General features: G+C 33.4%; 3 protein-coding genes across 3 annotated transcripts; 2 read left to right on the forward strand and 1 right to left on the reverse strand.

Annotated features, from left to right (window-relative positions):
- Nucleotides 1-14,332: 14,332 nt before the first annotated feature.
- LOC106714814 (hsc70-interacting protein) lies at nt 14,333-17,353 on the forward strand. The gene is made up of 8 exons (XM_045678690.1): nt 14,333-14,433; nt 14,556-14,754; nt 15,005-15,090; nt 15,221-15,432; nt 15,603-15,712; nt 15,926-16,085; nt 16,461-16,688; nt 17,183-17,353. Exons 2-8 carry the CDS (start codon nt 14,570-14,572, stop codon nt 17,336-17,338), a joined length of 1,137 nt encoding a protein of 378 aa, XP_045534646.1. The 5' UTR covers nt 14,333-14,433; nt 14,556-14,569; the 3' UTR covers nt 17,339-17,353.
- A 1,649-nt stretch (nt 17,354-19,002) lies between these two features.
- On the reverse strand, nt 19,003-20,934 carry LOC106714855 (39S ribosomal protein L38, mitochondrial). The gene is made up of 4 exons (XM_014507973.2): nt 20,639-20,934; nt 20,002-20,567; nt 19,589-19,750; nt 19,003-19,303 (listed from the first exon to the last, which is right to left on the reverse strand). The coding sequence occupies exons 1-4, from the start codon at nt 20,818-20,820 to the stop codon at nt 19,029-19,031; spliced, it is 1,185 nt and encodes a 394-aa protein (XP_014363459.2). The 5' UTR covers nt 20,821-20,934; the 3' UTR covers nt 19,003-19,028.
- A 1,173-nt stretch (nt 20,935-22,107) lies between these two features.
- Nucleotides 22,108-25,280, forward strand: LOC106714790 (lysine-specific demethylase lid). The gene has a single exon (XM_014507898.2). The coding sequence runs from the start codon at nt 22,709-22,711 to the stop codon at nt 25,142-25,144; it is 2,436 nt and encodes an 811-aa protein (XP_014363384.2). The 5' UTR covers nt 22,108-22,708; the 3' UTR covers nt 25,145-25,280.
- Nucleotides 25,281-25,714: the final 434 nt, after the last annotated feature.

Genomic DNA, 25,714 nt, shown 5'->3' on the forward strand with positions numbered 1-25,714 from the left:
TTATTGCTCAATTATAACAGAACAATTTTAGCGATGTTTTTGTGTGTTTGATTTTTTAACTGTATACAAATTAAATTACTTCATCATCTCCTTGACCTTAGCCCACTCACGTAGAGTAAAAATTAGGTAAATTATTGAAATTGAATTACTTATGGATTTGAATATCTACACAGGAATATAGACATAAAAATTCAAATCTTTGTTCAAAAACATTGTTTAGACGTGTGTGAGTGTTAAAACAGGATCAAAGCGAGGTTGAGGCGTCCACAGTGCACTAACGAGCACTTGGCACTCTTGACATTTGTGAAAATAATGATTCCCTGTTTGTCTTTGTTGTCCCTGATCTTTATACATTCTACATACATATATAAAAGATAAAACTGATTGCCTGACTGACTGATATATCAACGCCAATGTTAGATCCAGTTATTTGAGTTCACATAATCATAACCCGTTTAAGTGCGCTAAGATCTTTGTTTTTGTTTCTGCTCTGATTAGATAAGCGTGCATAATTTTTTAATTAATCTCTCACTATCCTTAATGTGTATGGTGAAAGTTTTTATGGAGAAATATAACATATCCTTCATCAAAATAAAATGAAAATTAATACTTCGGCTTCGTCGAAATTCAATTTTCACTTGGACAAAGTCGCGGGATTTAGCTAGTTATCCACAAAATAAGTAATAGCCATTTTTACCAGCAGTATACAAAGATTTGAGTATTTGAGTCCCTCACAATTTGGAAAGGGCTCAGATTTTTTATAATACCTTTGATCGTTACATTTTCTAAAGTGCTCACGTGCTTTTATTCATTGGCGAAATGTTTGCTACCAGATTTTCACAACAGTATACAAAAACGTATTTCAATAGTATCTTTAAAAAATAATTTACCAATGAATACAAACTTAACTCTATTTATTGTACATCCGGTTAATTGTTCAGGAACCGGAAGTTTCACTTAAGCAACAGGAGATATTGGTGAACATATAAAGTTACTTGGGATATTAAATGTAAAACATTTTTGATGGACATAACATTTAATTTTACATGTAGACAACAAAATGCTGCACAAAACTAATTCCTCGATACGTTTCTGCTGCAAATTGTAAGCTAATCGTATGTAAATAAAGTTTCACGACAGATTAAACAGAAATACTGTTTACAATTCTTTATTGGTGTCAATACTCTTACAATACAGTGGAGTATTGGTAACAGTCTATTTGGATAAGACTAATGTCACATAAGTTTTTAACTTCTTCCGACAACAAGGGTACTTAACATTACATTAAAAGTTATACTTTCAAACTATTCGATATACGACCGATTCTAAATAAAGATTCACAAATATTCACAACATTCTTTTAAATAGTCCAATTATTTTAGTTGCACTATTTACAACAAATAATAACTAATTTTAGTCCTCTTTCCCTTCCCACCCTTTTCTTATAAGGAAAGGATGGGAAGGGGATGTGGATTTGATGGAGGAGGAGATGCGTAGGAAGGTTAAATATTCTCTTGTTGTGCGTCACTTCTGCAATTGCGAATGTCTACGGGCAGCGGTGTCTTTGCCATTTCGGCGAATTCATGTGGCCGCTTACTCGTTTGCTACCTTGCAATATAAAAAGAAAACAAATAATAAAAATGCGATTGTGCGATATCACATTAGCAGTCTAACAAAATTTGCATTTTATTTCTCAATTATATTTGTTATTGTACCAGCTTTATTATCACCTAATTCTCTTTAATGCAATGCAAGCTGGGAATGTAAGATAACGTTAGAAAATAAACAGTAATACAGAAAGAATATCTGTGGAAGTGAATGCAACAGACGCAATATAATAATTAATCCTACAATTATCCCAGACGGTACTCTATAGAAATGAGATCGTGTTGCAGGAACACGCATCCTAACTCCGACTCCAACGCCCTCGGAGCCGCGATTAATTTAAATTATTATTGTAGTTTCAAATTAGACATATTTATATTTTACTAGCATTATATTTTAATCCACTAATGATATTATTATGTAAACAGCTAAATGGACTGCCATGGATTATCTATTTTTTTTTTTTAAATACTGTTGTACAAGACACAATGGTACAGGTAAATTATTCTTTAAAATGTGATATAAGTTTTGATTACACTGATATGCTATACGAAACACAATTGTTGTATTTTTTTTTCTAAAAAAATAATAATTTGATATGTAAATATTGTTTGTTGCGTTACAAAAGTTCTACGACATATTAAACTAATGGTTAGCTATGATTTAAACCAAAGAGTCAGTTACTATAGGTTTCTTAAAGCTTTTTTAAATATGTATTTATGTTAAAATTTTATTAGTTGCTTTCCTTATATTTATCGATTTATCGATATTAAATACAACATACTTTTAACGTTTCTTTGTTCTTAAAACAAATCCGGTTACATCCATATCAGAGGGGATACCTTTTACACAATTCACTCGAGTCGGCTGCACACTCGACGTTTTAGCCTCTCAGCGTGTCTCTTCAACTTTTTCATAATCAAAGGAGGCCAAGTGCTTGCCTTTACCGAACGACTTGTTAGAAGATTCGATTTTTATTTACTAGGGAATGTATGTACAGTTCCCTTTATGTGCTTCGAACTGAATATATTTTCCTGCGAGGAGGCATTTCTGTTGAGCGTCTCAAATTTTCTGCTTTTCGATTCCAATAATATACATATATAGGTATAAAGATATAAATTGCAAATCGATAAATTTGGCATTTCTATTTAAATTATATATATTGTTAAGTATTACAGCTTTTTAACATCATCTATACTAAATACTACATACTAAAATCTCAACTTAGGTCTTTAGAGATGTGACTACAAACTTAATTTTATGCTCAAATATTTAGCAGTAAGTAAGTAATTCAGATTGTATTAAGTTTTGAGCTAATTTTATATTGAGCTCAAATCCAAGCAATGTAAACGTTTAGTATTTCCAAAAGTTAAGTCCCATTTCATAAAAAACAAAAAAAAACAGTAAAAGTGCCGTTTCAGTCTTCTCGTGGTTATTAAGTAGGTGCTGTGACCCATTTTATTTGGCGCCTCCTCTCCTTATGGTAACCTTTTCAAAAAAAAACGTTTCTTATACCTTTCATGCAAATTACAAAGAATAATATAAATAACCATAATAACCTACAATTCTCTAAGTTTCATCTAAGTTGTATAGTTAATTAATACGACTCAATCAAGATACCAATGTTGAAAATAGTTTTGGATCTAGTATTGTTAAAGGATTATGACGTTACGCTTCGCGTCATACATTTAGAGCCTCGGAAACTATTTTATACTACTGCCAACTCGATTTCAAGTTTAAGACGAAATAATTAGCTTTATTAACAAAGGACTTCGCAGACTAATTTCGTATTATTTGCTAATGAATAGGTTTATTTTTAAATACATTTTTTGTCACTTACAATACAACACCCTGTACATTCATTTAAAGTTGAAAACGATATTTCCAGTTATGTGCAAATAATATTCCAGTGTAGTTACTTTTGAGTTATTTAAGTAAAAAAAATCGTAATAAAGTAGCTTCTATTTCCTTTAATTAATTAGTCAATTTCTAGTACAATAGTAAACAAAGTTATGGTAAGTATCGAACTCATTCACTCGTTTAAAATGATACTTCGTACGTCCATGTACGTGTTTTGTGCCGATGTAATATATATTATGACACTCCGCGGAAAAATACTATTCGAATGATATTCAACTCGTCAAAATCGATTTAGGCTCTAGGCCGTCACAAAGGAATACCCACGAAAATCATTACTCTCTTGGCAGTTGGATAATCAGTTGGGTAAGAACTTTACTATCTTATCAGTCGGGTAAAAAATTGATTAAACTCCAACTGTTTTTTTTTTTCCTTTTTTTAATATTTCCTTTTTTTTAAATTATACAAATATATGCTGCCAGTAGTATGTTCTCCTAATTGCCTCTTACGCGTTCACAAAACGAGATGGAGGATAAATTTCCTCAATACAAGGCAAATTAAATTAATCATGACGCGCAATTCTTAACAACTGATGCTTTGAAAATACTCGTTGATTAATATCTCAATTTAAAATAACGAGAATTGAAATATTAATATCAGAGGAAAATTTATTAACTTTTTTATTATAATTATAAAACAATTTTGACCTGATAAAATGGATTTTTTTAATAAGCTGCTTTGTTTTTGAAAGCATCAACTTGTAGTTTATTTATTACTAGCTGTGCCCGCGACTTCGTCCGCGTGAAATACTATTTTGGGTAGCATTTTTTTTGGGCTAATTATTTTATTTAACCAACGTGCTATGCTTTGATGTATGTAGAAGAACATAGAAAGAGGTGTGCCCGGACCGCGCCAAATGTAGGTCCTGGGTCTCTGCCTACCCCTCTGGGTTACGGGTCGTGAATTATGTTGTTGTTGTGGTTTTTACTTAAAACTTATAAAAATGCCAAAAAATATTAAACTTACAAAATATTCACATAAACATCTTCCCATACCAACTTTCATCCCCTATTCCGTTTTGTTATATTGCAACCATGAAGGTAAAACTTTTACAAATTTCAAATGTCATATTTATTTATATCAAATCAGCAGCCTAAAAAATAAGTTTAAAGCTTCTAACTGTAAAAATGACGATACTTCCATACAAATTTCCAACCTTACTTTCAGCCTCTTATAACTCTTTTTTCGCGTTAAAAAGTAGGCTTTGTCCTTCCTCAGGCTCTAGACTAAATATTGGTAAGGGTAACATCAAAACATATTAAACAAAACATTCACCAAAACCTTACATATTGCCTAACAAAATTTCATCCCCTATTGTTATTTAGCACTCTTGGGGGAAAAATTTGATTTCCTATTTATTTATATAGAATTAGCAACCTCAAAAATAAGTTTCAAGCTTCTAACTGTAAAAATGACGATACTTTCATACAAATTTCCACCCTAACTTTCAACCCCTTACAACCCCTTTTTCGCGTCGTAAAGTAGTCTTTATCCTTTCTCGGGCTCTAAACTAAATATTTGTAACGGTAACAGCAAAACATATTGAACAAAACATTCAACAAAATCTAAAATATTCCCAAACAAAATTTCATCCCTAATTGTTATTTAGCACCCTTAAGAGTAAACTTTTTTCAAATATTGAATATCAAATTAGCAGCCACAAAAATAAGTTTCAAGCTTCTAACTGTAAAAAAAGACGATACTTCCATACAATTTTCCACCCCCTCTTTCAACCCCTTACAACTCCCTTTTCGCGTTAAAATGTAGCCTACGTCTTTCCTCAGGCTCTAGACTAAATATTGGCAAGGATAACAGCAAAACATATGAAACAAAACATTCACCAAAACCGAGCATATTGCCAATCAAAATATCATCCCCTATTGTTATTTAGCACCCTTGGGGGTAAATTTTTTACAAAAATTTAATTTAATATTTATTTATATAGAATTAGCAACCTCAAAATAAGTTTCAAGCTTCCAACTGTTAAAATGACGATAATTTCTTACAAACTTTCACCCCCACGTTCAACCCCTTGCAAACCCTTTTTCGCGTTAAAATGTGCCCTATGTCCTTCCTCAGGCTCTAGACTATCTGTGTACAAAATTTCATTTAAATCGGTTCAGTAGTTTTTGCGTGAAAGCGAGACAGACAGACAGACAGACAGACAGACAGACAGAGTTACTTTCGCATTTATAATATTAGTAAGGATTGAAAACTGTAACTTTTCAATGGATTTGACTACTGCATGACCACAATCACACGCCTGATGTCAAAGGATGGTATACGCACTAATTTGGTAAATGCCTATTCACTTTATTCTTGAAGTTACCCACGTCATAATTAGACAAATACTAACGCTAATAACTTGCTTGAAATGAATTTTAATAGCTAATGTTAGTAAAATAAATTACTATTTTTCAGTACTATAAATATGTAAAAAAACGACCATAAAAATGCTTAAAAACTATTAATCAGTTAAATCAATAAGACACGATTAAACAGCTATTAGATAAATGGGTTATACAGATATGCAATCGAGAGTAGAATTAGTTTTAGCCGCAACCTTTCAAAGAGGACTGACTACTGAGGCGGGAGCACTCCAGACTAACGAATGAAATCAAATTACGTTGCCCGTAGCTGTCGGCAGATCGTTTTTATTTGGAAAAAAAAAAGTTATTCGAATTGGACTTTTAATTTATCATTTGCTTTTATCGTATTTTGTACCGTATTTTCAGTACAAGATTAAAATAAAACCATTGAACCACTTTGATTATGAAGAATATTTTAGGTAATCGTATAAACCATAGTTATAACGAAGACAAGTAATATTTTTAATTATTTACTAGCGACCCGCCCCGGCTTCGCACGGGTGTAATGCAAAATATACCTACTACAGAATAAATGCACAATTTATTTAAGGTACTTAAATGGATAAGGATTAATGCTGTATTGTTTAAAATCACTTCGTAAAAGAATAAAAATGGTTATGCTGGGTTATCCCTAAGAGATAGACATATACCATCGCGGACTTTTTTGTTGAACTTTTTAAGGTGAACAATACTGTAGTACATTATTTTGGTCTATCTCGTAGGGTTCAGCCAGCGTTTGCAATATAAGCGCAAAAAAACGTGCTTATTTACGACATCACATTAGAAAACTTTAAATTTATCAGTGTTTCTCTACTATATTATGCATTTATTATACATACAAACCTTCCTTAAGAATCACTCTATCTATTAAAAAAAACCGCGTCAAAATCCGTTGCGTAGTTTTAAAGATCTAAGCATACATACGGACATACAGCGAAAGCGACTTTGTTTTATACTATGTATATTGATTTATTAATACACATCTTGAGACTAAAACAAAGACATAGCTTCACTGTCATTTAGTTAGTACTGTGTTGGTACCGAGATAAAGTGTAGTGACATTGGAAAATAAGGATAACTTATATTAGTTATTTGAGGGAAGGAAAGTGTTTGTAATTTACGAGTTATAGAGTAATTTGTACTTTACCTATGGTTAACGGATTCGATTGAAATCCTGTATCAAATAATACGCGTCATTACTATTAATCTATATATATAAAAGAAAGTCGTGTTAGTTATACTATTTATAACTCAAGAACGGCTGAATCGATTTGACTGAAAATTGGTGGGCAGGTAGCTTAGAACCAGGAAACGGACATAGGATAATTTTTACCCCGTTTTCTATTTTTTATTCCGCGCGGACGGAGTCGCGGGTAAAAGCTAGTATTAATATATTGTATGTATTTCATTTACTTATTATTTATATTAAATAGAGTAAAATATACATATTTCAATAAAAGTGTTTATAAACCCATGCTAGGTAGGGCTGAGCTGTAGGCTACTACCGGGGTCCATAGGTGGCGGATCATGGAACGGCTGGGAGATATTCCAGCTAGCTGCTTTGGCAGTCCCCGACCAATCAGCGGCAAGGTAGCAGGATGCAGTGGTGACACCTTAGGAAAGTGTTGCTTAGAAAATGCTGCATATGTCCGACGATGACCTTGTGACATGGCGAGTCGTGCCGCCATCCAATAAGCACTCCTCTGTTACGGGCAGCTGCGTAGCAGTATTTTCAGAAGAGGAAGCCTAGTTGGCTGGAACTGTTCTGGAAAATGAAGCTATTGGCGGAGATGTAGTCCATCGGTACGGCAATAGCACAGCGTGTGGAAGGAAACGGGAAACCACCACATATACATCCCCAGGAAGATCATTATGGCTGAAAACACTAACACAATGGCCCTCAGTCCCCGGCAGGCCTTCAATGGTCAGAGGGTGCGAAGAATCCCCGGGTCAGCCATGACGATTGCTACTTGGAACGTCAGAAGTATGTACCGCGAGTATAAAGTGGTAAATATCGAAAGGGAAATGCTAAGACTAAAGATTGACATTCTTGGAGTGAGCGAATCTAGACACCAAGGAACCGGTGTATTGGTACGAGAAAACACAGTAGTTTATTACAGTGGAAACATTGACAAGAATCATTATAATGGTGTGGCTATTATCATTAACAGACGCCTACAACCGCTCGTCACCAGTTTTCTACCAATATGCGACAGAGTTTTAGTCCTAGAATTAAAAGCTAAACCAAGAAATATACAGATTGTCCAGGTTTATGCACCTACTGCCGAAGCATCTGACGAGGATAATGAACTTTTTTACGACAAAGTAGAATACGCTTTTAAACATCTTAATCTACGTAATATCATTCTCGTTCAAGGTGATTTTAATGCAAAAATCGGAGAGGGTAGGTTGTCAGATATAGTTGGACCGTTTGGACTAGGAAAAAGAAACGATCGAGGTGATCGACTTATACAATTCTGTGAAGAACACGGGCTTGTTATTTCCAACACCCAATTTAAACAACCAAAAAGGAGACTGTACACTTGGACGTCTCCACTGCATTCGCCTAGCAAAATCGTACGTAATCAAATAGACTACATACTTATTAACAAAAGATATCGCAACAGTTTAACATCAGTCAAAACGTACCCTGGTGCGGATATCGGATCTGATCACAACCCCTTAGTTGCATCTCTTCGCTGCTATATGAAAATTATAAAACCTAAATCTAAAAGGCAAGGAATAGATGTTTCGAGGTTAAAGGATCCAACAATACGCATCGTGGCAACCACAGAGATAAATAATACAGCTGACCGTCTGAATAAAGAGCTTGGCCCTAATACAGACGTAGAAGATACATGGACAAAATTAAAGGAAAACCTGGTTGGTATCGGTAAAAGAATTCTTAAACCTCTAGAAACTGAAGCAAAAAAGTGCTGGATTACCCAAGAGATTTTAGATTTAATGCAAGAGCGCAGAGCATATAAAGCAGTCGATGTCCAACAATACAAAAAGACACACAAGATGATTCAAAGAAAGGTGGTTGAAGCGAAAGAGAAATGGATGGTAGACCAATGTGTTGCGATAGAGGAGTTTGAGGCAAGGCATGATTCTTTCAATGTACATAAGAAAATCAAAGAAATTACAAATAATTTCAAGGCACACAAAACTAATTCAAATTTACTGTTGGACGACCAAGGAAATCTTGCTAAAACAGTTAACGACAAGCTAAACATCTGGCAAAAGTACATACAATCATTATTTTATGACGAAAGACCTAGTCTGGATTCAATTTCATCACAAGAAAATTTATATGGACCATCTATCAGTAAAAGTGAAATTGCTTATGCAATTAAAACATCTAAGAGCAGGAAATCAGTAGGCGGCGATGAACTACCGGTGGAACTCATTAAAGTTCTTGAGTATGATAATTTAGGAATAATAGTAAACTTATTTAACTCAATTTACGATTCGGGTGTCATACCAGCGGATTGGCTCAAATCTACTTTTGTTACCTTGCCCAAAGTAGCATCTGCAAATAAGTGCAATCAATATAGAACAATCTCTCTTATGAGTCACATCTTGAAATTATTCCTGAAAGTAATTCACAAAAGAATATACAAAAAGTGTGAAGAGCAAATATCAAGATCTCAATTTGGTTTCATCAACGGCCTAGGAACAAGAGATGCCCTTTTTGCATATCAAATCTTAATACAGCGGTGCTGGGATATGAATCACGATGTTATTGTGTGCTTTATAGACTATGAAAAGGCTTTTGATAGAGTACAACATGCCAAAATGATTGACATACTAAAATCAATGGGCCTCGACTCCAAAGACGTACGGTTTATTAAACACCTGTATTGGAACCAAAAAGCAAATGTACGCGTAGAAGGTAGACTGACAGAGGAAGCTGAAATCCTGAGAGGAGTACGCCAAGGATGTATTTTATCGCCGATACTGTTTAACATTTATTCGGAGATGATCTTCAGAGAAGCGTTAGATCAGTTGAATATAGGGATAACAGTGAATGGCCAGATTATAAACAACATCCGTTATGCGGACGACACTGTATTGCTAGCGACGACAATAGAAGATCTTCAGGTCCTTTTAAATAGAGTACAAACTGTCAGTTCATTGTATGGCCTCAGTATTAATGCCAAGAAAACCAAATTTATGACCATTTGTAAAGTTCCACCCGCTAACATCTCGCTAATATGTAGTGGACAACCATTAGAACAAGTTAGCAAATACAAATACTTAGGTTGTTGGGTTGATGACTCAAACGATCACAGTCTCGAAATAAGATGTCGTATAGAGCAAGCCCGGAATGCTTTCTACAAATTGAAGTCTGTTTTGTGCAATAAAAAGCTGAAAATCGAGCTGAGAATGCGAGTAGCACGTTGTTATGTTTTCTCCATTCTCCTGTACGGCGTTGAAGCCTGGACCCTTACAGAATCGATGAGCAAGAGAATTGAAGCCTTAGAAATGTGGGTGTACAGGAGAATGCTAAGGATATCATGGAGAGAAAAAGTAAAAAATGTAACCGTACTACAGCGCATGAAGAAAAAACTAGAGATACTATATACAGTAAAGAAAAAGAAGCTGGAATATTTAGGCCACATAATGAGAAACAGAAAATATGAACTGCTGCAGCTCATCGTCCAAGGGAAGATTCAGGGAAGGCGAAGTGTTGGACGAAGAAGGATTTCCTGGCTAAAAAACCTACGCCAGTGGTTCGGAAAAAGTACCCGTTCGTTATTCAGAGCCGCGGTTTCGAGAATGCAGATTGCCTTAATGATCGCCGACCTTCGCGAGAAGATGGCACGGTAAGAAGAAGAAAGAAGATAAACCCATTGCAATATAACGTTTAAAGAACGATAGCCGTTTCTTGATGTCTCAGGTATCGCCGAAACCATTTGTCAAATTAAACTTCTGCTGACAAGCAGATCTCGGGCTCGGGATTTACTAATTACTTTAATTAATTATCGGCTCATAAAAGATTTTGCTGTACATTTATATTTGATACGAATCTCTTATTTGAATTCTTCAGCGAATAGGGTCGTACCGAATATAATCAAACAATATGTTCTGGAAAAAAAATTGTAGTGGATCCATTTTATTTTAAAAATGATTACTTAAAAAATTAATGAACCATAAATTTAACAAATAAAACAAACTTTTTTTCGCTCATTTAAGTTTTTTTCTTAGGTTTAGTTAGTTTTAGTACTTATTTATCATGAGCTCGTTTTAAAAAAAACTAAAGAAGCACAACTTCATAATGCTCTAATCCAAACACAAAACTTGTAGTATCAAAATGAAAAGACTTTTTTAATCCCATCTGAGATTAAGAAGGGATTTGTAACACTACGAAAAAATAATAATAAAATAATAATAGAATGATCTTCGCTTATAATGAATTCACGAACCCCTTTTTCCATTACTCTATTATATTTTCGTCCCATACCTTAACTGTTCTTAAATAGCATATCCTCCCTATTGAAGTCCATTGATTATCTTCAACGTTTATGAATTGAAACCCTATATCTAACGTAAAACCCATAAAAGGATTATTTTGTAATTACAGTATTGTGTCGCAAAATGTTTAAAGTTATCGAAGCATTGAATTAATTTAATACCTTAGTAATTAAATGTAAAATAGAGCCCGACACAGAACCTTAAGAGTCAGGAAATGCGTTTACGCACGCCTAAGCCGGGCTGTGCAATGATACAAATATTACCTACCACAATACCTACGTACTAAAGTAGATTTCAGCGTATCTTTCATATTAAAAAATACTTTGAAATGTACCGCATAAAGACAGATTTATCGAAGAAAACCCTTAATCCCTAAAAGGCCCGTCCTCATGCGAGATTCATTTTAATTGTGTTTACCAAGATCTAAACTCGGTGTAACTTTATACAAAGATTTATTAAAGGGAGAAACTTTATGGAGTGCCGGCGTAAGGAAATCCGGCGATCCATCTCTTCTCCAGAGATGAATAAAGATTTACAAAGAATGTTTAATACATAAAACATTTGTTATATTATACTAGCTATTGACCGCGGCTCCGTCTGTGCGTTATTAAAAAAAAAACTTTATTAATAAGCCTATGTGTTTTTCCAGACTATGCTCTAAATCTATGCCAAATTTCATCAAGTTCCGTTGAGCCGTTTCGGATATACCTTCAAACAAACATCCATCCATCAAAACGTTCGCATTTATAATATTAGTAAGATGTAGAATTTAGACTATTTAATATGTAAACATGGTTTCCAGTCTACGGTTTACTACTGGATGCTATATTAATAAAAATTATGTAACATGTAAAAAATTATAAACGGGAAATATTATATCGGTTAATTAAACAAATTAGCATGCTGAAGTTGTAGTAGGAAATAATTACCTATAAAATACATTAGTATCCGGCCCTGTAGGCTCATAAAATGTCAAAAAGGTAATTTAATTTTTTTGACTTGGCGTTTTATTCTGTATGCTTTTTGATTAAAAAATTAATAAATTAAATGTTTGAAAGAACACTTGTATTCAACTCACGTATTCAATAAGTTAAATTATATTCTTCGTTGCGTAGTTTTTTAATTAGCATTTTATCAGCTGCTTACTTTAGATACTTATGTACTTAAATTTAATATGCACTAATAATACTCGTATCAAAGTCTAATAGTATGTTGTAGCAGAGTTTACATAACACATTTTTTTCTTCCTTTTCATTTTAAAAGAGAATCAAAAGTTTAGTTTCCCTGTGAAAATATATATATTACCTTTGCAAAAGCAATGCGAAACTTATTACAACTCAATTTTGGCCTAACAGAGAGAAATTCGTTCAGAATTGATATAGACGAAAAGGGGAAGAATACCTTTGAGAGCGCTGTTACACAATTTTCTCGACGTACCCTTTTCGTTTGCACTCCACCTTTTTACCCCTTAACGTCTGTCTCCACCTTTTGTACAATCAAAGGTCAAATACTTGTGCATTTGTTGATCGTATTTGAACTGATTATAGATTTGTTAAACTCTATTTCCTTTGTCCTGTTGTAAGCAAAAACACTTAACTACGTTTTTGTAAGATTGTGACGTCACTTGTATTGAATCCTATTTTCGCAGTATTATGTATGTACAGTATATATACATAAGGTCTCTGTTATTTCTCCTCCGCTAACCTATAAATCAGATATGGAAATAGCAACTACTTTATTGCGTCCAGAATATTATAAAGGAGTGAGATAAATTCACTTCAAACAATAAAACGGCTGTCTCAAATAGCAGAGGATATTAAAAGTTTAAGGAAATAGGATAATCAGGGAGTAGCTTCATCTTTAAAAAAAATGAAATTGAAATATTGTATCAAATTAAGTTCTCATACGATACATACGTATGATATTTTTTTTTTCATTTATATGAGGTAAAAGTATAAAACATAAGCATCAAAATTTCAAGTGTTCAAGGTAAAAAACACCACCTGTATCACTTGAAGGAACGAACGGATATTGTGATTTTCAATTTCACACGCTGCTAACTCACTTCCCTCGACTTTTTGACATCAACGCATATACACGTATGTGATTTAATTCAACCAACCCTTCTTTAGTAAGCTACTAAACTGGTCGATAAACGGTCGTATAAAAAAGTACCTATATCTGTCGCCGACTCCATTCCTCATTTCCGCATCATAAACTTTATTCATCACTTTCCCAATTCGACCTTTTATAATTTGTTAAACCTATAAAAATATTTATAGACTTTTGTCTATGGTATTGTGGCATTAGAAACATGATTTTATTTTCTATACAAATAGCACTACCACAAGTTTCCATTGCCGCAACACTTTACCAAGACATAACGTCAACGCTTCTCACACCGGTTCAGGGCCTAACACGAAAATTTGCAGAAATTTGCAAAAATTTGCAACATAGAAGATAGGAGTCAAGTGGAAACAATTCGGCGTTTCATCTGATGAGTGCGGGTTCCGGGGGCTTAATTTTAGTCTTCTTTCCCTTCCACCCTTTAATTAGAAGGAAAGAATGGGGAGGGGAAGTGGATTTGTTGGGGAAAGGGACGCATTGGAAATGGAAATGTTTGACTGTAGTTAGGTTATAGCTTTTCGCTTTCCCATGATAATAAAAATTAATATTAATATTGTTTATTCTAGTCGAATTGTCAACGTATTTTATTTTAATCGCTGTGCAATTTTTGAGTTTACTGCGTTACTTATATAGAAAATACTTAAGGCCAGTAGAAGAGAATTTAATTACTTATATACTGGATTTAATTATTAAACATTAGTTCGTTGGACATATTGACGTAGATGGAAAATGTTGCAATATTAAAGGACATTATATCGTGGGTCACGACTAATTATTTACAAAAAATCAACTTTCCCACTCGAGGTAAAAGTTTATTTTTGTAGTTAATTCTGTTTACGCTACTGGCAATACTTTTTAAAACGACATCGATATAGGACGCCAGAAGAGAATATTCAAGAAAAAATTTAATTCAGTTTGTTTTCGCCAGCTTTCACAAGTAAGAATTTTTATTGCAAATATAGTGTAAAATTATATTGTTTTAGAAACTCCCAAGGAACTACATTGTAATCTTGTATTGTATGTGTTTGGAATAATATTGATTGTCACTTTTACCGGTAGGACTCGGACTGAAGATGAGTTGCCCTTTCAATGATGAGCAATTAATGCAGTTGCAAGCGTTTATTGAGTTATGTAAAACTCAACCACAAATACTACATCATCCGAGGCTATCCTTTTTCAAAGAATACCTTGTATCGCTTGGAGTTACGATTCCAACGGCTACTTTCGGCACCAAGCATTTTACTCCTTCCGGAGATGGGTATGTTGTTTCGTTTTTGTAATTTTCTAATCCTGATAATGTTAAATATTTATAAGAATAATCTATTATAAGCGACATTGTTTATATAAATCACTATAATTACAATTATTTGCCCATTAATCTTAAGAAAAGGACTTAAATAAACATTTGATAACAATACTGCTATGCATAACAATACTATTAATGTTATCACAGTGTTTTGGTTTCATAGAGCTTTACATCATTTATTGATAATATAATTATATTGTAGGAGTCAAAATGAGACAGGTGAAAAAGCCCAGTCCTCAACAGAAGAAGAATCTGAGCAGGAATCAGATGTGGAACTTGACATGGATGGTATATATTAATAGTTCTATATATTATTTCTAAAATATACATTAATTCTAGATAGACTACAAAGTAAATGATCAGAAATATTTACATATAAAAAAAATAATTACCTTAATCACTTTTTAACACAACACAGGTGTAGTAGAAGGCGATTCAATTGGTGATGACCAATTAATGGGTGACTCTAATAAAGAACCATCTGATGAAGATCGTGACAAATCTGACGAGAAGCGTTCAGAAGCTATGCGAGCCTTCTCTGATCAACAGTTTGAAGAAGCTATCAAGTTGTACACTGAAGCCATTCAACTTAATCCACAAAGCGCTTTATTGTTTGCTAAGAGAGGACAGGTCAGTAAAGTGGAAATATTTTCTTCACTGGTAAAACAAACATACAAACACACCAAATAAATATTGTGGTACCTACCACTGTTAACTTTATAATTACTGTTTACATTTTATGATCTTAATCTAAGATACTGTGTGTCCTTATTATATTATGTTTTATATAATATTTGTAGGTATATTTAAAACTGAACAAGCCGAATGCTTGTATCAAGGACTGTACCCGAGCTCTGGAATTGAATTGTGACAGTGCTGCTGCTTACAAATTCAGGGGACGTGCTTACAGGTACAAACTGATCTCTTATTTAATTCATACAAAGTGTAATGTCTAAATAAAAGCAAGGCATAAAATTTTTAAGATTGGTTTCCACCATTATTAGTCGTATAATGTGCACTTAAATAGGAAAAAACATATATTTTATATTACATTTTATTTATCTGCATAGGTATAGATTAAATGTACATTATGTTCATATTCAAATTAATATTTTTTTACCAGATTGCTTGGCAAATTTGAAGAAGCATCCCATGATCTGTGTGAATCTCTTAAGATTGATTACGATGATCAAACCAATGAATGGTTGAACGATGTTAAGCCTAACGCTGAAAAACTTCGTCAACACAAACTGAGCGTTCAGCGTAAAAAGGAGGAGAAAGAGGTGAAAACTAAATTAGTACACAAATTAATTTTGTTATTAGAGTAAAGTAAATTTAGATGTGATATAAATACGAAATAAGTACATTGCAATAATTTTAAAATGTGTAATGAAGTAATGTTTATGAATTATGTTTCTTTTTCTTTGTACTTAATTTAATAACAATGTAGCAAAACGGTACAAAACATGATGTGCTAAGGTTCAAAATTAGTAAATATTAAATAACATTTTCAGTTCTTTAATTATTTATAATTTCGAAATCTACCTGACTCGAAATCTCAACAAGCAAAATACGCTTATTCCACGAATTCCGTTAATTGCTATTAGCTCTACCTTTTCACCATACATATTATGTTAATTTACTTTAAAATTTTACAGCACCGTGAGAAGTTGCGTAGACTTCATAAAGCCCAAGAGGCCAGGTCCCAGGCAGCAAAGGCGCAGGCACAGGCTAACGCGCAATCCACCCCAGCCGGGGGCATGCCAGGTGGTATGCCGGGTGGCATGCCAGGTGGCATGCCCGGAGCCGGACCTTTCCCACAGGGCTTCGCAGCTAACGACTTAGGCAGCCTTTTGATGGATCCCGAAATTATAACTGCATTCCAGGTTGAATTACGATTTTTCTATTTTTTTTCTATTATCATTTTATATACATAATTGTAAACTCAGGTTTGTGTTGCAATAAAGCAATATTTAAAGCACACACAGTAATATTGTCTACATAAATAAACTAACAAATATGTGAGTGAACACCTTAAATAACCATAACGTACAAAATATGTATCCATTTTAATTTTTAAAATATTTTCCAAAGTAGATTTTGCATGCAAAGTCTGCACTTAACTGTGCGGCAGTCAATGTCATTTAATTATTATGTAGGATCCCTTAGAGAATTCTCATATTATGGTTTTCAAATATCTTGGCGGCTCGGAACATGGCAAGAATCGCTGCGCAAACCACAATTTTAGGTATACCGGAGCATAAAGGGATCCGGGGGCAGGGCACTGTGCATTGCACAAATAACCTAAAGCCGCCAAAAAATATTAAAATAGTCAATATTAAATGTTCAAACTCAAAACTAACAAAAATAATATTTCCAGGATCCCGAAGTGATGGCGGCATTCCAGGACTTGTCCACAAATCCAGCCAACTTCGTCAAATACCAGAGTAACCCAAAGATTGCTGCGGCCATTCAAAAATTGCAGGCTAAACTTGGCAAAGGTGGTTCCATGCCTTTTGGTGGTGGTGCAGGTTAGTATCCTTCATTTAGTTCCAAAAGCCTATATTAAGAAAACAGAGGTATATCAAATTCCATACATGGCGTCCATATTGTTAGTTTTCTTTTTTAGTTATTTTGTGAAAATTGTCAGTGAAATATTATAAAGTGTATAGCCAATATTGTTATTTTGTTATTGAAAAAAAGAGTTTTACCAGAAAAAATTTTGAAGTTAGTTTTAGCGTAAATTGTACACAAACGTATGGTTTGTGTTTTTGATTGGACCTGTGTAACAATATTGCCATCCTTTTCATTATCTTAGAAAAAAAGAGATAATCATCTTCACATTTGTGCTACGACAATTAAAATCACTGTTTGTTAATTGATATCTTCAAGTGAGGGCATCTCCAACATTGTTGATGCATTGCTTAGCTTAAATACACAGAGGAGAGGACATTCAGAAAGAGGATAAGATGTGTCATAAATGGAAGTTTTCTTCGTTTTTTGATAAAATATTTTATCTTTTGTATTGTAAGGTGCAATATTGAATAGAAATTACCCTTTTTTTTTTCTTCCAGGTTTTGGAAAAGGACCGAGTGATGATGATGTTGGTCTTGACTGAACTGACTGCTCGAAGATTAAAGTTAAAATTAACGAGAATAATCATTTTTACTATTTCTTTTAGATTAGCTATTCACTATTACCAGTTATGAAAATATATATTACATATAAATTAAGGAGTGCTCTTAATATGCATTTATTTGAAATGAGGTCGGTGGAGGGAATGGTGCCTAAAATGTGCTCATTTGTCATATTAAAGTATAAAAACATACATAAAATAGAGAAAAAAATTACGCCTTTATATTTAATATTGCATGTTAATTAAATAATATATGATCATCACAGTTCCTACATTTTTGATTTGCGAAATAAATATTATGATTTAATCAGTGCTGTGAATAAAAAATATAATTTTCGTCCAAAAACACTACTACTACTAGTAGAAGAAAATGTTCTTTTAGCCATATTAAAAGCTTAGTGTGCAATTTAAATAATTGTTTTATGATTTTAATCTATATATAGACAGGCATTTTATTTTACCTTGGTTTTGTCATTGGTGAAACATAATTGTTTTTGAAAAATGAGCCAGCATGTTTCTTTACAAGTGTAGACAGTGGCAACTCGCAGTCACATCAGGCATGGCATCTCGAAATTACTTTTTCTTGTCCAGTGGGATAGATAAATTTATTAATTATCTGTCATTAATCAGGTTTGTTATATGTAAAAATTTTGTAAATGCCTGTTTATGAATTAATTAAAAGCAATAATTATTTACCTTTACCAAAAAGGCTGAAGAATTTTTGATGTCACTTAATTAAGAATTGATTAACACTTTTTAGTTGTAATTTTTTGAACTAACTTTCGTTTAAATTTTAGTCATTAAACAATTTTGTTTAGAAATGATACATTTATGTACTGGCTGATCATACTTATAAATTTTATTTTTAACAGTTAATAAAATTATTTAAAATGTTATGGCGTTTTCTTTTTATCATTTACCATTCTTATTAATTTACCGAGGATATAGTCCTCTCTTTCAAGATGCCACATGGTCGGTGCTACGCCGCTTTACTGATGATGAGACCATGCATTTTTGAAGTATTATCAAAATATTGGGTGTAGAAAAACAAGCATTACTTGAAAACCTACTTTTTATTCAAATAAATATATTAAACATCATTTATTCTGCCCCAACCTAGTCTTATTTTCTTTTCATGTAATTTGAGCCAAGATGGCATGCTTTGTGGTAATGAATGAGCATTGGGGAATTTTAATGGAGGTGGTGGTGCCTTGAACGGATCTTCATTTTTAAGTTTTCGTAGCAGATATTCCTTCTTTATTTGTTTAGGATCTCTGTACTTATCCATGTAAAGGTTGAAAGGCTTTCGAAGAGGGAACCATTCTTGTGGCCTTATGTAAGGTGGTGGAAAATCATACTCGTAAACTGAAATAAATATACATTTTATATCATACTTGTGAAAATTTGATAAAAGGTTACATGTACCAATCAAAAAAAAAAACCAAATAAACAAAAAAAAAGATATATTGTTTTAATGTGGATGTGTATAGTGTCGAAACATAATACAGCACTTTGTGAATAAATTCATACAATATGCAATTTGCCTAGGCATATTGCAAATGGGCGGCATTTAAAAGCAGTTGGTGATGCATAACAGAAATTTTTAGTCAAAGATATAAAAAATCTAATGAATGGTTAAAATATAAATACCTGGCTCCTTTCTATTCAGCACATTGTGAAAGAAGTCTTTGACAGTGTGATCCCAATCGGACTGGTAAAAAGCTAACCCAGATGGTGTTATGCTATCTTGATGCTTTTGATACCATTCCCTTGTCACAAAAGTTCTGTCTTCAAGGGGTGATGATGATGTAACTGTAATTAAACATTTGTCATAATAATACATCAAATAGAATTTTTCGGTAATAAGTTTTAACACAACGGTTCAACGTAAAATAATGGGAGACTAACACACTGAAACTTTTAAAACATTAAAAGAATAGAAGAAACACTTTATTTGCAAATCCTATAAGAAAAACACTTTGTCATGGAAACATGCATAATTCTTTTTGAAATAATGATTTATCTGAAGTTTTCCGATTCAATTTACTTGTAATGTTTCTTACCATTTTTAAGATCATATGAAATTTTTTCAGATTGTTTATACAAAACAAACACATATCTATGATATCCTGTTCCTTTCAGTGGGAATGGACGAAGGTACTCTATGATGGTATCACCTCTTTCTATATTGTTACTAGGAATATTTGCCACTAACCAATGGACATACTCTTTGTCATTCTCTGTTAAATGTCCATCTAGACTTGTCAAAACAAGTGTCCACAGTGAATTATCGTCTGATTCATATGCAACTGAAGGTTGTTCTCCTGCCTCAGCTGGTTTTATAACATTACCCGTATAAACTGGAAGATTCAGACCATTTTTCAGCTCATAATGTATATCTAAATTAACATAAGGTATAAAATAGCCTTCTCCATAAAGATGTTCATAAATTCCATAATGTTCAGCTATCTGTTTTTTATGGTTCGGTCCAAGAGTTTGCAACCATTCTTTCCTTGCTTCCGTTAGATTAATTTCCAACTTATGATTACGAGCTAAATGCTCAAGTTCTTTATCGCTTTTCAATTTTCTTAAATGTTCTAAGCGCGCAAGTTGTGTTTTTTCAGAATTACTGAAAATATACACTGTTAATACATTTCGTTCATTTACATTAGATGTAGTTAAAATCATATGGATACTTACGTTGCACGCGGAAATCCTATATCTATTCGTGTTGTGTACAATTCATCTTTATAATTCATTTCATCTAAACGTTCTTTTATTGTTCTACAAAATATTGGTGCCTTACCCCTGACTCTGTGACCTAATCGTATTTGATCGAATTGTATGTTATTTATGAAAGGTTTCCGAAAAACTTTAAGCATTGTAAAAACTTGGCTATATCGTAATTAGATTTAAAAATTATAAAAATTCCAATGCACTTGATTTACTTTTGGTTATGTTATTTTGAACGTAAATGACAAATGTCAATTTTATTGAGTTACATAGAGTGTAGAGCACCATGAGATGGAGTAACTGACTGAATAAATAGACAGGCTATCAAAAGTGGTATTTTGTGCCCATTTTGACCATGATCAACTCCCATTCAAGTCAGAACGAAGTAAAAGCTGTCATCTCCAAGCTATGGCCTATCCATTTATAGAGAAGTAGAGATCAGTGGATGGAGTGGTTGAGGCAAATCCATATCCGCTTCGTCTACATGGCATGTTAAAAAATATTGTTATTTATTTATTGCGTCGTCTATGTTGATTTTCTCAATAAATTTTGTGAGTTTGAGAAAACATTGATATTAAAGTTATCAATTCAAATACAAAGATGCCCTAGGTATCTACCCTTCGTATGATACCCCAATCTCAATGTCGATAAAGATACATGCGCTATATGCAACTCAAACATACCCGCGAAAAATGTCGTCTACCGTCCTGTTAGTCGAGTAAAAAATATCAAAAGCACCAGTTTCTATGCAATCAATGGACTGACCAGAGGGCTGGAATGAATAATTAAAGCCAAAGGCAATGTCCTCAATCTTTGTTGGCCTTTTACATTAGGATGAATAAGAAGGAAGAATACATAAGGATAATATATTTTTCTGTATTATTTAGTTTGTTTTGTAAGAATTGAAAGGAGATTACCAAAGAATCGTTGTGGCGCGAAAGAGAGTGGCAGTCTTGGTCTTTCCGTCTCAGCGGACTCCAGGAGTCCAGATTAATGAAATACTCGAAGGGCGGTATTAATAAATGATCAATAAGAGCGTTCGTTATGTTACAATCTCTTAAGATTTTTCGGGGGTATTTATAAATGTTCATATGATTATGATCTCCAATAATCAATACAAGTGTTAAAATTTGTTGGGTGAATGTTGTATCTTTTAACGCATTAAAGTTCTATCCAACATGCCGTATACCCGCACCGTGAGGGCCGCACCTATCCACGCATACTTATTATCTTCTTTGGTATTTTTAAAATTTAAGTGATAGATGGCGTAACTTGAAAAGAAATGCCAAGATAGCCTGCCAATCTGCCTTTTCTTTGCCTGTCATATTTTATGTGAATAAAGCGATGAAAATGTTAAATGTTAAAAAAATAAATTGAATGATAATTTGAAATGAAAATAATTATTTATACATTCACATTCGTAATGTGGTGGGCTTTAAAATAAGCGCTGGGGCATGGCCGGGCAGGCCAAGGAAGTAATTTAATTGATTGGCGCTACCAACATGCCAGTTACAATTTTTCTCTGGGTTCTGTAGAAGCATTTACACTACAATCTACAATGTGCAGTGGTATTGAAGAATGAACCAATAGAATTCATTGGACATTTGGTGTAGTAGTTGTGTTGTGTGTCTGTTGCTTTCGCTCTTTTATGCATTACCGGGACGGGACGATTACTACAGTTAAATTGCGATCTTGCCTTGCAATGGCGATTTGCGAGTGTATCTTGAAACTACATTAGTGTTTATTATTATAAAATACCACTTTGTGATTTGTGAACCACAAACAATTTCAATTAAAGTTTAAACGTAAATCATTAAATACTTAACTATAGTTATGTCTCGGAGTAGTGGTGAGGATATTATGTTTATAAAGAATCCATATGTGTCAACATAATAAAGTGAACAATTCTCCGAGTTCGAATTTTTAGGAGCCATTTACACATGGCGAGAAGTCACGTACTCTTTAATAGTGAAATGATAATTGTTGGTAAACCGTGAAGGAAAATATATTTTTGAGTTCCTATTATCAACAATAGAAATGGATAGTAAGAATATTCAAAAAAATGCGATGCAAAAAAGTGCAGAGTTTACTTTTACTCCGCCACCCGAGGCACCCGTATTTGAGCCTACGCTTGAAGATTTTGCGGATCCGTTAGGCTATATCGCTAAAATTCGCCCTGTTGCTGAAATAACTGGAATTTGTAAAATAAAGCCTCCAGCGCGATGGCAGCCACCTTTTTCACTAGACGTAGACAAATTGAAATTTGTACCACGAATACAAAAAGTAAATGAATTGGAAGCCATTACGCGATTGAAATTGTTATTTCTCGAAAAAATTTTAAAATTTTGGGAATTGCAGGGCTCTCCCTTAAAGATACCTATGATTGAAAATAAGACTTTAGATTTATATTGTTTAAAGTTTTGGGTGGACGAAGAAGGTGGTTTCGAAAACTGTAATACTCCGAAAAAATGGCGTAAGATTGCAAACTCAATGGGGTATAGTCAAAATGCGAACACAATGAATTTTCTGAAAATTAATTATGAAAAGATTTTGCTTCCTTATGACATTTTTGAAAAAAGTAAAGCCGATATATTGAAGACTGTAAAAAAGACTGAAACTAAATCTGAAATAAAAGATGATGGCGATGCTTCGAATCATTCATTTAAAGAAATTTCAATACAAAATATCACGGGTTATAAAGGAGATTGTAAAGATATGATACCCCATACAAGTATTAAAAAAACTAAAACTGGCTCAGATATCAAAACTGAAGTGGATAGTAAAAGTATTTTGGAAACTGAGGAAGCTAAATGTAATAGGGAACTCAGAAGGCTAGCTTGTTATGGACCTGGCCCTAAAATGCCTGGTCTTAATGATGAAGAATTTGATATAACAAAATCAAGGAAACGGCCCAGATATGATTTGGATCCATTGGCAATTTATGTATGTGCTATTTGTCAAAAAGACCACACTGATAATCTTTTGTTAATATGTAATGGGTGTTCTGATACTTATCACACTTTCTGCTTGAAACCACCTTTAAATACTGTCCCTGATGGAGACTGGCGTTGTCCATGTTGCATTGCAGAAGAGGTGCATAAGCCGGCAGAGGCTTTTGGATTTGCTCAAGCTGAAAGAGAATACACACTTCAACAATTTGGAGAGATGGCTGATAAATTTAAATCTGATTACTTTGGTATGTCTGGCCATCTAGTCCCAACATCGGTTGCTGAAAAAGAATTTTGGAGGATAATATCATCTGTTGAAGAAGATGTTACAGTAGAATATGGTGCAGATCTTCATTCAATGGATCACGGTTCAGGTTTCCCAACAAAGTCTTCATTAAATCTTTATCCTGGCGATCAAGAGTATGTAGATTCTGGCTGGAATTTAAATAATCTTCCTGTTTTGGAGGGTTCAGTGTTAAGATTTATTAATGCTGATATTTCAGGCATGACAGTTCCTTGGATGTATGTGGGCATGTGTTTTTCTGCATTTTGCTGGCATAATGAAGATCATTGGAGTTATTCAATAAATTACTTACATTGGGGTGAAGCAAAAACTTGGTATGGTGTTCCGGGAAGTGGAGCTGAACTTTTAGAGACTGCAATGAAGGCTGCTGCCCCAGAACTCTTCAAATCACAGCCAGATTTACTTCACCAGTTAGTCACCATAATGAATCCTAACATTCTGATGGCAGCAGGTGTACCTATTTATAGAACTGATCAACAGGCTGGTGAATTTGTAGTTACATTTCCCAGAGCATATCATGCTGGTTTTAATCAAGGCTATAATTTTGCAGAAGCAGTAAACTTTGCCCCACCTGATTGGCTTAAAATAGGTAGAGAGTGCATTATTCATTACAAAAACCTGAAAAGATTTTGTGTGTTTTCTCATGATGAACTTATTTGTAAGATGGCTTTGGAAGGTGATCGTTTAGACTTGGAAACGGCTCTAGAGACCCAGAAGGAGTTAGTTAGGGCGACAGAAGAAGAAGGTAGGTTAAGAGCAAAGATTGCAAGCAAAGGTTTGAAAAGTGTCCGGAGAACAGCATTTGAGTTGCTAGGTGATGATGAGCGGCTTTGTGAGATTTGTAAGACCACTTGTTTCCTGTCCTCAGTATTATGTACTGACTGTAAGCACATGGCTTGTCTGCAACATGCCACTGATGCATGCCAATGCCCATTGAATAAAAAAACTCTTAACTATAGGTATGACATGGATGAATTACATATTATGTTGCAAACCCTTGACTTTAGGGTTAACAGTTTTGATAAATGGATGTCGGAAACAAAGAAAATGTTACTACCAACCGCCCCTGATATTGGCAGAGTGCAAAAGTTAAAAGTTTTGTTAGATGAAGCAGACGAATTGAAAATACCAAAGTGTACACTATTAACTCAGTTAAAGAATGAATATACTGCAGCCACTGAAAATGTTGAACCAATTATCATTGAATTAGATGATGATTAAAATATACCAGTATATATGTTAGTACAAAGTGATTGTTCACTTTTATAGAATTAAAATAGGTTGTTTTATCACAAGTGTGTCAATCACAGCATTAGATTATTCTTCAATTGTTTTTTAACATTCTGGCAGCTTTGTAATTTTATGTGGAGTTTAAGATGAGAAAAAATATGGTTAGTAAATAGAAATTTGTAAAAGTAGGTTTACTTTTAAATTTTGTCTTTATGTGATGTCTTTTTTTCTATCATGTTAGCATGATAATATTATGATTGTCAGTAAATATAATTACTATAAAAATGTGTGTATATTTTGAAGTTGTTTGTAGGATAAAACCTTACAAATTAATGTAACAAAGGGTTATATCAAATGTTTAGTTTTATATAATATCCCACCGTTTTATAAATGTAACTTAGAATTTGGTACTCAATTGTGTTACATGTATTATGACATTTATAACTTTGTGTATGTGAAAGAGATGTTTTTGTTTTTAATTGACTATAATGGGAGTAGTAAATGTGATCTCAAGTCTATTAGTTATGTAATACATGGTACCTAATAAAAATATTAAGGAAA

Source organism: Papilio machaon, chromosome 7 (assembly GCF_912999745.1).
Source record: "Papilio machaon chromosome 7, ilPapMach1.1, whole genome shotgun sequence".
Classification (NCBI taxonomy): domain Eukaryota; kingdom Metazoa; phylum Arthropoda; class Insecta; order Lepidoptera; family Papilionidae; genus Papilio; species Papilio machaon.

What these genes read in the sequence shown, in the direction of transcription:
- LOC106714814 (XM_045678690.1), top strand. Translation starts at nt 14,570, where the DNA reads ATGAGTTGCCCTTTCAATGATGAGCAATTAATGCAGTTGCAAGCGTTT. An exon ending in TTTACTCCTTCCGGAGATGG is followed by an intron (nt 14,755 to 15,004) that starts GTATGTTGTTTC and finishes ATTATATTGTAG; the next exon opens with GAGTCAAAATGAGACAGGTG. An exon ending in TGTGGAACTTGACATGGATG is followed by an intron (nt 15,091 to 15,220) that starts GTATATATTAAT and finishes AACACAACACAG; the next exon opens with GTGTAGTAGAAGGCGATTCA.
- LOC106714855 (XM_014507973.2), bottom strand. Translation starts at nt 20,820, where the DNA reads ATGCTTAAAGTTTTTCGGAAACCTTTCATAAATAACATACAATTCGAT. An exon ending in TTCATATGATCTTAAAAATG is followed by an intron (nt 19,751 to 20,001) that starts GTAAGAAACATT and finishes GTTTAATTACAG; the next exon opens with TTACATCATCATCACCCCTT. An exon ending in GCTGAATAGAAAGGAGCCAG is followed by an intron (nt 19,304 to 19,588) that starts GTATTTATATTT and finishes TATTTATTTCAG; the next exon opens with TTTACGAGTATGATTTTCCA.
- LOC106714790 (XM_014507898.2), top strand. Translation starts at nt 22,709, where the DNA reads ATGGATAGTAAGAATATTCAAAAAAATGCGATGCAAAAAAGTGCAGAG.